This window comes from Venturia canescens, chromosome 3 (genome assembly GCF_019457755.1).
Source record: "Venturia canescens isolate UGA chromosome 3, ASM1945775v1, whole genome shotgun sequence".
Classification (NCBI taxonomy): Eukaryota; Metazoa; Arthropoda; class Insecta; order Hymenoptera; family Ichneumonidae; genus Venturia; species Venturia canescens.
Window position 1 is genome coordinate 2,935,956 of NC_057423.1, and position 13,421 is coordinate 2,949,376.

The 13,421-nt window shown below is 43.6% G+C and overlaps 1 protein-coding gene across 7 annotated transcripts in view; it reads right to left on the reverse strand.

The window, feature by feature from the left end:
• LOC122408429 (uncharacterized) overlaps positions 1-13,421 on the reverse strand; it is a 91,355-nt gene that overhangs the window by 12,524 nt on the left and 65,410 nt on the right. For all 7 annotated transcript variants that reach the window (XM_043415212.1, XM_043415211.1, XM_043415209.1 and 4 more), the window contains one exon: positions 11-160. In XM_043415212.1, the coding sequence (XP_043271147.1) occupies positions 11-160 (150 nt within the window). The remainder of the gene's footprint in view (positions 1-10; positions 161-13,421) is intronic.

A 13,421-nucleotide genomic window follows, 5' to 3' on the forward strand; every position in this document is an offset into this window, starting at 1 on the left:
AAAGACTTACGTGATCGATGTTGATCTCTCCTTTGTACATGAATTCGACGAGTACTTTGATGTCCGAGAATTTGACGTCTCGCATTATGACGATGGGGTCCTTTTCCTCGTACTGCGAGAGTATAGTGTCGAAATACGTGCTGCAAGCTGAGAGGACGACCTGAAAGGGGGGGAAGGAATTTATATAAAAATGCGGTGAAAAAATCTGTCGAAAAAATGTTGGCAGACAAAAGTATCCGAAAATATGGCAAAGTCGATAGAAATTCTGCCGAAAAATCATGAAGCTCCGGTGCGGTCTTGGGAGGGAGCGGGGGGGCCAGGGAGAAAATTGGAGAGAAAAAGGGCGAAGAAGAAACGAAATTTTCATGAATTTGGAAGCGAGGGGACCCCGCCCAAAGTTCGTCGGACTACACAGTCAATAGACTGAATATTTAATGTCGAAGGCGACGTTACGTTCGGTATTGATTTTCACGAATTTAACGTCTCCGCAAATAAGGTAGTAAAGTAAGAAAGAAGAAGCGGTTGGCTCCGTGGGAGATCGAGGGAGAGAAAGCAGGAGAAGAGGAAAGAGGAAGAAAGCAAAAAAGGAAGTAAAAAACGTGTGCGCGCGTGGAAGGCGAAGGAGGCGCGTAACTTTTCAGTGCTCGGGCTATATAACGCTTTATTATACCCGCCTCTTTTATGGTGAAATACTGCGATAAAGGAAAAAACGGCGGGGCAAGAGAGAAGAGAAGAGAAAGAAGAGAAACGAGAGCGAGCCAGCCTGGATGGGGAGGAGAGAGCGAGAGCGAGAAAGAAAAAAATTGAAATTATACTCCTCGCTTCATATCGAGACATTCCGAGCCCTGGGCAAGTGGGAGAGCGCAATTTTTCCATCCGCTCTCCCCCCCCCCCCCCACCCCCCGAGCTCCGCGCCGCTCTTTCTCTTTCTCGCGCGCTTTTTCTCTCGCCCCCTCGGACCTCGGGCACCCCTCCCACCGGTTCGTTCGTCGGTACGCGGAGCCCTCGCCATCTTTGCCATCGCGGTAATAAACCCTATATATCTTTCGTATATAACTGCGCGATCCTTCTTCGCGAAAGGAAAGCGAAGATTGTGTGTACGCGTGTGCAACAGTGTGAGGTTATAAGTGAAGCGGGAACAGCGGGAATAAGGAAAGAAGCGGGGCGCGCGCGCGCGCGCGGGGGGGGGGCGAGGGGGATGACGGAAAAAGGAATGAAAAAGTTGAAAAAATAAATAAAAATGGCGCAAGACGTATCGCGCGATCGTACTAAAAATCGTCCGAGCGTAATGCGCTCTTTGTTCGAGCACCGGTTATACATTTTGTCCACGCGCGTATAGAGATACCCGCGTCCCCCGTAACGTACTTGCCTATATATTTATACACACTTGTCCACAGTGTACAAGTATGTGACATTATTTTTCTGTCCGAGGGACAAAAGTCGAGGCGGTAATAAAGAGAGAAGGAGAAAGAGGCAGCGCGGCACACGACGCAAAAAGGAGGAGAAAAAAGTGGAAGAGAAAGGGAGCTTCTAGAATATTGAGTTTAATTTTTCATTTTATTTCTCTCCGTTCTCCGATGCAAAGTTACGAGGGAACGAGATCGATGAAAACCTTTGCCGTATTCTTCATCGCGGATATATTCTTTGGCGTGTATTATTCCCTCCTCTCCGTGCTATCGCGGCGCGTCCACGCGTGTCCGTGTGCGTCGGCTGGCTCCCCGCGCGACCGTTTGTGACGAATACGCGATGTATTAACGTGAGAGTGAGAGAGAGCACTACGCGCGTTCACGAGGACGGTAAATGGACGAAGAAATACAAGAAAAATGGTTCAAGCACGGGACGAGTCTTGATTCGCTCGTATATAACGATTTATCCGATTTCTGAGGAAGGGGGCAAAGAACGCGGGAACGAGAGGAGCGGGAGGACACATCGAGAGCGCTCGCATCTCCGCGCAGTCCGCGGCGCTCCTTGCTCTTCGCCGCGCCGCAAAGAGACGAGGACGCCATGAGAATTGCTACTCGCGTATGTTCGTTCAGGCGCGGAATTAATTAACGGGAGCTTTTTTACCCCCGATTTTTCTATCCTTCCACTCTTTTTGTCCTCGCTCCTCCCCCCCCCCCCCTCTCACTCGCTCTCCTGCTATTTTCAAGAACGAGGCGCGAGACGATTTCGACTCGGAAACAAAAAGAGCTGTGGAGGTCGATTCTTTCGATTTTTTTCTGTTTACGAGAAAGCCTTTTTCGATTCTAGTTTTTATCTAGCCTCGTGCACTGCCGAGACCGCGAGTCACGTACCGAGTCCTTGACAACTAACGATACGGGGCAAATCGATTACCAAAATTTCGTGGCCTTATTTATTTCCACGACGCGTGTTAATCCGACAGCGCGTTTTCTAACTCACCTTCGGAATGACGTATCGAGTTTTGGGAAAGTTGGGAGGATTTTTTTGCAGGAATCGACGCCAACGGTGCCTCCCCTCACAGCAGGTTCGAACTCTCTAGAATTGTGTTTCACAACCTACAACGCCTCGAGTAGCACAGTTTTTTCTTACCATTTCTATTTACAGACTGACGTAGAGCTGTTGAAACTTTTGCCGGAGAAAAATAAATGAAAAAATATTGATTCGTATCGGAGGTATTCGACGCCGAAGTTACGCCGGCGACGTCCACAGAGGGTTGACAACGCCGCTCTTGGAACGTGTGTAGCAAATGGTAAACGAGGTGCGGAAATTGACCGCGAACGGCGCTGCATGGCCAACGAATTGCGAACGCGATTGGCCAGCGCTCTTACGAAGTAGCCAATCGCCACGGGAAAACGAAGTTTCAAAGTAATAGTCGTTGAAAAGAAGGGGGGGAAAAATTGCCGTTGAAACAATGAAAAAAGAAACACAATACTCGTCTCGAGCGTTTTCAAAACGGGAACAGAAGCAGACCGAGAGAGAGAGAGAGAGAGAGAGAGCGAGAGGCAGAACGAAGAAGAGGGTTGAGGTCTTTGACGAGCGGAAAGGGGTGACCGGCAATCGGGAATTTATTGATCGGGCCGAGTATCCCGACGAGCCGATAAGGTGCGGAGGTGATACGGAAACGGGGTCGGTTTGGTGCTCTGTTTTCCGTGCCTCGGGACGATCTTGAAATCCTCACGAGACACACGACTAACGGACGAGTGACGCTTGATAAAAGGGGGAAAAAAATTACCGAGTGGGATGAAAAATAATCTAGAGCGTTCGACGTGCTTGTCGCGATGAAGCTAGAACAGAAAAAAATGTAGCTTTTGAAATATCGAAGCGTCGTGTTCGCGAGGACCGTGGGGATACCGTCGAAAAGCGTATTTAATTTTGCGTGGAGAGACGCCATTCTTCCGAGGAAATTCGGGGTCACGAGAGGTCGTTTCCGCATAAAATTGCTCCCGTGTCTTGAGGCATGAAAAAATAGGGAACGAATCGAGCGTTTCGTCTATTTCCAAAGAAGAAGAAGAAGAATAACAATCCGAAACAACGAAACGCGTTTGAGAAAAATAAAACTATTGAAAAGTCGAGGGCATGGAAAAAAATCTAGCGGGAGTCTCGAATCGGCGACGCACCGGTGTTCCGAGCGAACGATGAAATGACTCACCGATGATTTACACGTTATATAGAAACCCACTACACATTTCCATTTCAGAAACGATAACGCGCTCCGAAGCGTTTCGCTTCGGTACCGAACGGATGAAAGATCGCGAGGGAGAGAGAGAGAGAGAGAGCGACAAAAAAAAAAGAGAGAGCGAGAACGATGCGAAGAGATTTCCGTGCGCGGCTCAAAAATTCTTGGAAATCGTCGACGCGTGAAGGCCACGTTGTGACGAAAAAAAAAAGAAAAAACACACGCACACACACACGAGAAAGAAAATAAAAATGAAATACTGGAAAAAATGATGTTCAAAAATGTTGAGCATCGCCGTTTCAGGCGAGTCCCCGCGATCGTCCCCCTTCGAAAATATATTTCGAAAGCCATTTTTTTCTCTTTATACGGCCGACGGATTTTACGTTCGCTGGTCAAACGAGTGAATTGAAAAATAAAACGTCGGCCTGTAGCCAAACTCGCGGTGAATATTTTCGTTATTATCCTCGGTGTTATTAACAATGGCGGCATCGCAACAGGAATCATTATCTCTCGCGCCGTTGAAAAATTAACATTGGAAAATGTAGAACCACAAGAATGTGAAAAGCGTTACGAGTGACGATAAACTCATAGAAATTCCAATCGCCTTTTTTAACGCTTCAAGTTCGAGAATATAAAAACCTCCGCGGACAAAGGATGAAAAAGTATTCGAATATTTCTGTAACCTGTTAAATTTGTATTTCGTATTTCCCGTAACACGAGAGAGCACGGATTGGAACAGTCCGATGAGCGATTGCGAGGAGGCACAAACGAGTCGACTCGATGACTAATAATTTTCAAGTGCGAATTCGATTTTTCATTTCGTCCGAGTGTTGCCAAGAATGATGAAAGAACGAGGTCGAATTTGCTCAACTTCGGAAAGGAAGAAAACAATCGCAAATTTACGAAGAAAAAGTCTTGATTGGTGATTCAATTTTAATGAATAAATGGGATAAACGAATATATCAGCAGCGAACGGCGAATGCCAATTGTCTGACTGTTCTTACGACGTTTCCTCGAGCGTGTGCGTGACCGAGCGAGACAGACAGAGGCCGGCAGACAGAAACGTCGAAAGAGAAATAAAAGAGCGTCAGTGTCTTCTCGCTCTACGCGAATATCGATTTTTCCCCTTTTTTAACGAGGAGCACAAAATAAATAGTTTATCGACAAGGAAAATCAGTCTCCCTGGGAAAATGTTTAACACTTGTTACGATAACTAAATGACGTAATGTATGGTGTGCGGAAGAGTAAGTACGAGTTAATGGCAGCCCTGTGGACACTCCTTTACCCTCTGTGTGCTGCCCTCTTTCAAACGTAAATACATAACCGTTTATAACTACGGAAGGTGCTCAACGTCGAGTAAACGAGGTGAATTTAGTGCGAGAAAAAAGTGATCGTTTCGGTGAAAAAAAAAATGAATAAACAAATTGAAAGCAAATACAATTAAGGGCGTTGATAAACGAAGTTTCGAGTTAAATGTAACGATATTCCGACGCGTGTATTAAAACCTCGAGAATTTTAAAAGCCGAAAGAACGTGAAATTTGAACTTTCTCGAAAATCATTGAACCCCGTAGCCGACATTTTTTTCCCATAACCCGAAATAGCACGCATAACCGTAAATGCAGAATAAAAAGAAGGAAAAAATAACCGGGAAAAGGAGGCGAGTCGTGTTTCGCAAAGGTGACAAATGCCAATTAACACTTGCATATTCGTTATCGATCTGTTTCCGTTCTCGAGTATTCCTCGTACCTTTCCAATCCACATGTTTTTTCCTTGCTCACGAAATCACGTTGACGAATATTCTCGCGGGTCGTGAATTGGCGCTCAAAGGAGCGCTGTACTTTGCGTGAGTCATGGAAAGAATAATCGCGTCGCGATGACAATTTTTTTCTTTCTCGTCCATCTCTCAGGGCTTTCCTTCTCTCAAGAATTTTTCCATTTTCTCCGCCCCTAGATTTGAGCTGATTGAATTTCATTCTCCGCGGACTGTCTTAGTGTGCACACCTTCACAGCGAGACATTTCGTGCACATGGGGTCACTTTGAGCCCAGGTCATTTTGACATCGAATATCTCGGTAACTATGCGCTTTTCGGAATAAAAGGTTTAGTCACTTTTTGCAGTGAATTTATCCAACTTTAAGGCTGCAAAGTCGGATTTTCAAAAAAATCCTTTTTCATTGTTAAAAAACGTGCTCAAAGTTGATGGTGCCCCTAAAAAGCACTTTTTCTGTTAAATCTCTCGTAAAAAATTAAATTTTGAGTTTTGAAAGAAATCCTTACAGAGTTTTACAGACAAGGGTCCACGCTTTAAGGGAAAAACAGTCCACTTTGCGACCGTTCCAAAAAGTGTATTTATTTTGGAATATGAAGTTGGCTATGCTCCCTACTTTTAGAGAGGGGATAACGATTTCTTAATATCGGGGGTTTTACTTATGAGATGCTCATCCGCAAATGCCATTCATGTGAGAACAAAATGTTGGGGTCAACCTGACCCCAGATGCACACTAAGGGTTAATTCGCCCATTTTTTCGAACGATTCACACCCCGCGAGAAAAAATGGAGAAAAAATGGGCTTTACCCAAAAATGATAAAACAGACGAAAGCATTTAACGGTAAAATCGTTTTCGGCCGGCAACAACCTCCATAAATAATTCATTCGATCTTTATTCGTTTTTATTTCTCGACTATGTAAATCAGCGGTACACGTGCGTGTGTAATAATCATTGTTCTCTTTCGAATGAGTTTTCTTCTTCGTTCCTTTCTTTGTTCGTTGCTTCGTTATGGTCCATGTCGACGAGGTTGGCACGGAATTTTTCTATACGCTACGCCGATACGCTTAATGATGGGCTTATCGCGCGCACACGCGTACGAGGCCCAAGAAAATATATTATTACATAAATACTCGAGGAGGAACGAGGCGAGCGATTTCGAGCGATGCGCTCTCCTCGTATTCAAAGCGATCATTCCCTCCGCATTATTATTCTTTCTCTTTATTCCACCCACCGAGATTGCCAATTCCGAGCGATTCTTCGATTAACAGGAAGCACATTCCACCGTTTTAGTCAAGCGTCATTTTTACAATGATACGAAATACGGGACGGCATTCATGCCTCGAAATAGCAATGATAATTCCTCGAGCTAATGATATTGATAATCGAAAATCTGCGAGAGCGAGCTCAGTCTGGTGTAACGGAAATAAAAATAACGAAGCGAGAGGGAAAAAGGAACTGAAAATATCGCGTATATACAAGCGTTATACGTATACACGCACGTATATATTTCCTGAAGGATGAATAAAGTTTCCGAAGCAACGTTGCACAGTTGGATCGATAATTCACTTTTTCATGCCTTTTTTTCAATCTCACTGGCTATTTCCTCGACGTTGAGGGGGGGAATTGCTCGACCTAGAAACTCTTCTGCAGGAATGGCGACTCGGTTATTCCCTCTTTATTTCGCATTAAGGACTGTCTTCGAGTTGCTTATTTTCTTGAGATAATAATTTCGACTGTTTTTAGCCAACTGCGACGATTCCGTGTGAGAAGAATATCGATGATGTTTGCCCTCATCGCGACGTCGTCGACGAGTCAGTCAGTGCTGCTCATTTATTTCATCGATAAACTCTCAGCGCCGTAGCTCGGGTCTATCGAAAGTGTGAAAAAGAGAGCACGCTGCATTTTATTTAAATGGGCCATTGAAAATGCCCGTTGTGAGTAATTATCCCGTGGAATAAGAGTGACTTTATTTCGTATGCATTATTTGTTTTCTTTCGAGCTCTCAGCACGGAGGTACCGACTCGAGCACCTGGTCGCAGGTGTCATTAGGAAGCGGGGAAACAGCTGTCCTGTTGAAGCGTTACCACATGCACTCCCCGGTGGTATCCATACAGCGGGTGTCCCGAAAAATGAAGACCGAGATTTACGAGCCCGGAGAGAATAAAGGAGCGAAAAACTCTGCAATATTTTCCTCTTAAGATGATGGATCAGTCGGTAATCACAACCGTGAGTGCGAGAGAGATAGCTGCAAATTTTGAAAACGAAATTTTTCCACATCGTTCGTCTGATCGAAAAAATAAAAATGTCATCGGATTTTTGCGATCGTGATGCGTACGATGACATTTTTATTAATTTAATCGGACGAACTATGTCAAAGAGGTTCAATTTCAAAAATTCGAGGTGTGATTACCGACTGATCCATCATCTTAAGAGTATGAATCAGTCTCGTGACACTTGGAATTTTCAAAATATACATTTTTCGAGACAGTTTGACCGATTAAAAAAAGGCTCTGTCAGGCTACGCAGAACGATGCTAAAAATCGGCTGAAAGAGCCTTTTTCTAATCGGTCGAACTGTGTCAAAGAATTCCGATTTCGAAATTTGCAGCTTTCTCATTCGCACTCACGGTTGCGATCCATCGCAAGATAGCTGCAAATTTTGAGAAGGAAATTCGTCCACATCGTTCGTCTGATCGAAAAAATAAAAATGTCATCGGATTTTTGCGATCGTGCTGCGTACGATGACATTTTTATTATTTTAATCGGACGAACGATGCCAAAGAGTTTCAATTTCAAAAATTCGAGATGTGATTACCGACTGATCCATCATCTTAAGGATATTTGGTACAGGCTTACAATGCTGCCATGCTAAACCATGCTAAAAACATAAAAAATTTCAAAAAGTTGAGAATTTTATAAAATTTGGTGAACACATTCTTCAGTGCCAAATTTGACAATACAAATTTTTGAAGATTTTTCTTCTGTAATAAATCTGCTTTAATGCGCAATAACTCGATAACTAAGCAGAAGAAAATTTTGAAGAAAATTGTGTTTTCGCACTTGATGTTGAAGAACCACAAAATTTGATAAATTTCTAATTATTTAGACTTTCGTGCCACACATCGTTGAGGAGGGTGGATCGCGACGATACAACGTTGCCATGATAAACCATGTTAAAAATATTAAAAACTTCAATATGATAAGAATTTCATAAAATTTGGTAAATGTAAAAAATTTGAAAAAAAAATTGTATTTGTGCACAAGTTGCCAAAGAAGTTGTCACAAAATTTGATCAAATTCTGATTATTTTGCTTTCGTGATCCACCCTTCTTGAACTATTCGTCGACGGGTCGAAAAATCCTCGTTTCTCGGGGGTCTTTTTCGACGAATATTAGAGTCGTTGAAGTCGCGAGTTTTCAGAGCTCTTACAGAGAGAAGAGGGGAGCAGAGAAGCGATTTCGGAGGGGATCAAATTTCCTAGGAATCAATATAGAGTCAGTTTTTTCACGGGCCGGAGTCCCGAGAGTGTTTTTCGAAGCTCTAGATTTTCTAGAGCCGGGTGAGATTGTTTTGAACGAATGTTCGAACGGCTGTTGAAATTTTTCGTCCGAGATGAAAAAATCATGTCGAAAGACTTATTCTCCAATTATCGTGTTCCGCAGGGCTCGAAATGCACTTTCGCTCTGCGCCCTCGCGATGTTACCGCGAGTTCATGGAAAGGGGGCGGATTCGTGGAATTTTATAAGGAAAGCAGTGGAGGAAGTGCGATTAGAAAATGGCGTAGGGCTCGCTCGCGTCGTCTTTTCCAGTTAAAACTCGAGTTTACGTTGCACCGACCATCCAGCCGGAGAGACACGGTGTGCGTGTGTATTAATAAAAGTTTAACAAGAGAGGAAGGAAGGGCGAGAGTGACCGCCTCAATGACGCCCCTAAAAAGGCTCCCCCAAAAAAGCGCGGTAGAAAGTGCGAAGCGGGTAACTGACTTCCTTTGTTTATGCCTGGACGAGCGTGTTTCGGTCGAGTACTTTTGACTCGTGTGTGTCTGTCGCGTATTCTCCGCGGCCCGCCCCCCTCCGCCGAGCAGCTCTCTCGGTGTGTTCTTTCTTTTTGTGTTCAGCGCGCTCATTTCCCCCTCCACATTTATCGCGGAGAGAACATCCTCGCGCTCTCTCGTCCCTTATTCCCTTAACTCTCCGACTTCGGTCGTTTCAACCCCTCGTTTATTTTATTTTACGTTCGTTGTCGTCTTTTTTCTTTTTCCCGTCGTGTGTGTGTGTGCGAGTGTGTTTTCATTTCTCTTTTTTTTTTATCATTCGTTTTTTTCTTTTACGTTTTATTATTTTTTCACCAGCGCGACCCCCGCGTACGGAGTGGGGCCATTACCCAAGATTCGCGCGCGCGTCCGTGAGCCGTTGATTGTGTGGCGCGCTCCCGACACGTGTAAGCCGGCCAAAATGTGTGCACGTGTGTGTGTGTGTGTGGGGGGCGGAGGAATATACAAAACGGGAAGTGAGACGGGAGTGGACGTTCGGGAGAAAAAGTGGAGGCGGTAGGCAGACAGTGAACGAGAGAGAGGAAGAGAGAAAATAGAGAGAGCGTACAGAGCCCCATTGGCCTCTGGCGCGGGCATTCTCAATTTAGGTGTAAGTATTGATTTTACAATTTGGAGCCCTACCAAAGTAGAAAAAAAGGACGGACGAGAAAAAGGAGGAAAAAAGCGCGAAAGAAAATGATAAAAATGAGAAAAAAGGAAGGAAAAAGGCGAAGGAAAAAATGAACCAAGCCAAATGTACTCTACTTTGATGGAGTGGCTCTCCGGCACTGCATCCAGAGAGCTCCGTCGACGCCGAGGCAGCGACGCCAGCGCTCGTTTTTCCCGAAACGTACACACTTCCATGTCTATATGTATACATACATATTTAGTTGAAAAAGTAAAAAACGTACACTCCGAGGAGAATCGGAGGCGAATAATGCGTTTGCTCTCGTTCTCTCTTTCCCTCGAGCTCTCTTTTCTCTGTACAAACGTACATAAATATATATTCGAGTGCAAAAACCGCGGGAGAGCCAGAACAAAGGCCCGAAATTTGATCGTTTGTCAAGTTTTATTGTCGCTCGTTTCGTACACAAGACTCGCGAGATTTGAGAAACTAACGTTGGGGAGAACCGCCACGGCGGGAGGGCGCCACCGACGCGCACGGGCTAATCACTCAAGAAAAGCTTTCACGATAATCTCGCGGGCAATTCATCACGATCGGCACCCCAATTGTGACGTTTCTAAAAATAAAGCTTGTCTCAAAGTTTTCAGTCGTCGAAGTTAAGTGAAACGGCGGATTTTTTCGACGTGCGATTTGAAGGAACGCTCGGGTGTTAAATTTTGTAGAAATCGTATTTATTCTGGAGACATTTGACCCTTCGTTTTGAGGTTAGTTTTTCGAGATGGCGAATAATCGCTCTCGCTTTCGCTCATCCGAGAATTCCCCGAAAATCCGCAATTTCCAGCGTGAAAGAACATTAAAATGGCACTGGAAAATAAAAAATTGATAACAACGGAATCCAGCAGAGCTCGCGTCATCCAACTATTTTCGTATCGAGAGTATGACCCAATATTCTGCCTGGAAAGTGTTGCCCGGTGTTGTAGCGTGATTAAATATGCACGAAGTACAAATTCGTCTACAATAACGAAATTACGCTCGTTCCTGAAGGGCCGAAAGCGGCGACGATATTTCCAGCACTCGAGCATCGGTTTTCGCGACAGAAATGAATTTGAAAAGTGAAAATAGTGCCGATGTTTTATATTGAAAGCGCGAACGTCAGCGGTACAATCGTTAATCGCAATCGATAACAAGCTCGAAGTTAAAAATTCATGGAACTACTTGACAAAATGATCGTCCAACGAGGCCAACGTAGAGGGAGATCTAACGACGATAAATTCAGAAAAATAACACTCCACGAAAGTGCTGCTTCGTCCCCCCTGCAGGAATATCCACTAACAAAAACAATCCCCGAATGCAGATGCGAAAAAACGCTGGAAATAAACACGAGGAAAGAAGGAACTTGGCTAATACCCTGATATCGCAGTGGTGAATACATTTTTTCATTCTTTTCGCCAACGCCCACGAAGATATTACGAAAGTTAATGACCCGAGGCGAGAATTATAGGATAGAGAGAAAAACGAGGGAATAAGAAGACGAAGAATAAGATACAGTCACGCACGAATGTTGAGCTTCGCAAGTGTATCGTGCGCCCAAGAGGAAAGGAGCCTTGCTAATACTGTTAGCATTATTATTGTTATTATTAGATAAATAACATCAACAATGAGAATAATAATAATAATAACAATAATAATAATAATAATAATAATAATTATGAAGGAGAGAAGTGGATGAAGAGGAAAGGACAATTCCTTAGCAGTTTCCTCCGCATACAAAACTATATCGGAGTTGCATATCGCGAGCACGTATAAAACATGCCTGAAGAATTCCCTCATCTGCATCGCTCGAGATACCACAGAAGGCAGCAACAGCGGCAGTATAATACGCAGAGAGCAGGATGCTTATTTTCTCCAGGACTCTCGTTTGTATTCGCGATTATACGTATGGAAATAATTTTTTATGTATTATACTAAGAGGAATTTTTTTTATTATGAATTGTATTACTTGATACGCTCATTCTTCGTGAATGTAATTAATGCTTGAATTATAAACTCGTTGTTAGAATGCTCGTGGCAATTAAGGGATTGAGATTAAAGATTGTTCGCAGGTGAGGCGTGTCCCTCGCCTCTGAATTAAACGATCGTCCATTGCACCGATTGTACCATGAGAATGTGAGAGCGGGGGAATAAATACTTGAGAGAATAAAAAATCACTCTATCACTCTTCGATCCTTCTCCGTTGATTCTTCGATCCCACACGAGCGAGCGTTCGCTCGAACGCAGCGGAAGTACATACGCAGTGGCGAGTACACGGAGAGAAAAAATTTGAAAAATTACCTTCCGGTAAAGACAGTGCCGTGACGAGCTGCGATTCGTGACATTGTTAACGACGCTGAAGTTTGCTACGTTGGGGTCCAACGAAATGAAGGAAAAAAACATTTGTAATTGACCAATTTTTTATTTGACGAAGTATCGGTGCAGGTTGAAAAACTACGAATTGCAATTTCGGCAGGCAACGAAATTGGAGAATTACTGGAATTATTGGAGGCTTTTTTTTACATCATATCGTTGGACTCCAACGTTGCAAACTTCAGCGTCATCATTGTTATGGGGAAGGAATTGAATTTTACTATTTGAAAAATAATGTTCGTTGTTCACAGCAGAAACTTTTATCAGAGGACTTATTAGTCAATTTTGACGTCACAGTGAATTTTACTGCCCTCCACTGCACACATTTTCTGGGGACAGGCCTCTGTCGCTATATCGGCCTATTTCCCCATCGTTTTTATGTGCTCAGCCCTCTGTCGAAGTGGGTACATCATCGGTTGAGTGTACTACGAAATTCGGAAACGAGGGATCGGTACCTACGTCAGGGCAAAGCCATTTAACCGTGATACACCGTAAAATTTATTAAAACTTTTGTAAATTTCAGTATACGTAGCGTAAATTTCACAACCTGCAATATTTACTATTACAAAACTGAAAATTCGGCAAAACATTGAAAAATGACGGTGCGTTACTGGGATAAATATTTTTCGTTAACTTGTCGCACCGGTCAAATATATATCGGGTCAATTTCACAGAATGAATTTCACGCCGAATATTACCATTTATTTCTCTCCGTGCGTGTAATTTTTCGAAGAAATTTTCTAACGTGCGTAAATGAGCCTGCATATGGAAGTTAATGTGTTATTCAACTCCGATTGATAAGATCATCAAGCATTATTCCAACAGTATAATTAGCCTTAATAGAAAGAGAAAATAATAAATCAAACGATTGTTCCGTTGCTAGGAAGCTCGAGGTCGTCAGAAATGTGTAATTTCAAGGGAGTGAGTGGACCTTTTTATCTTTTTTGTTTCACCG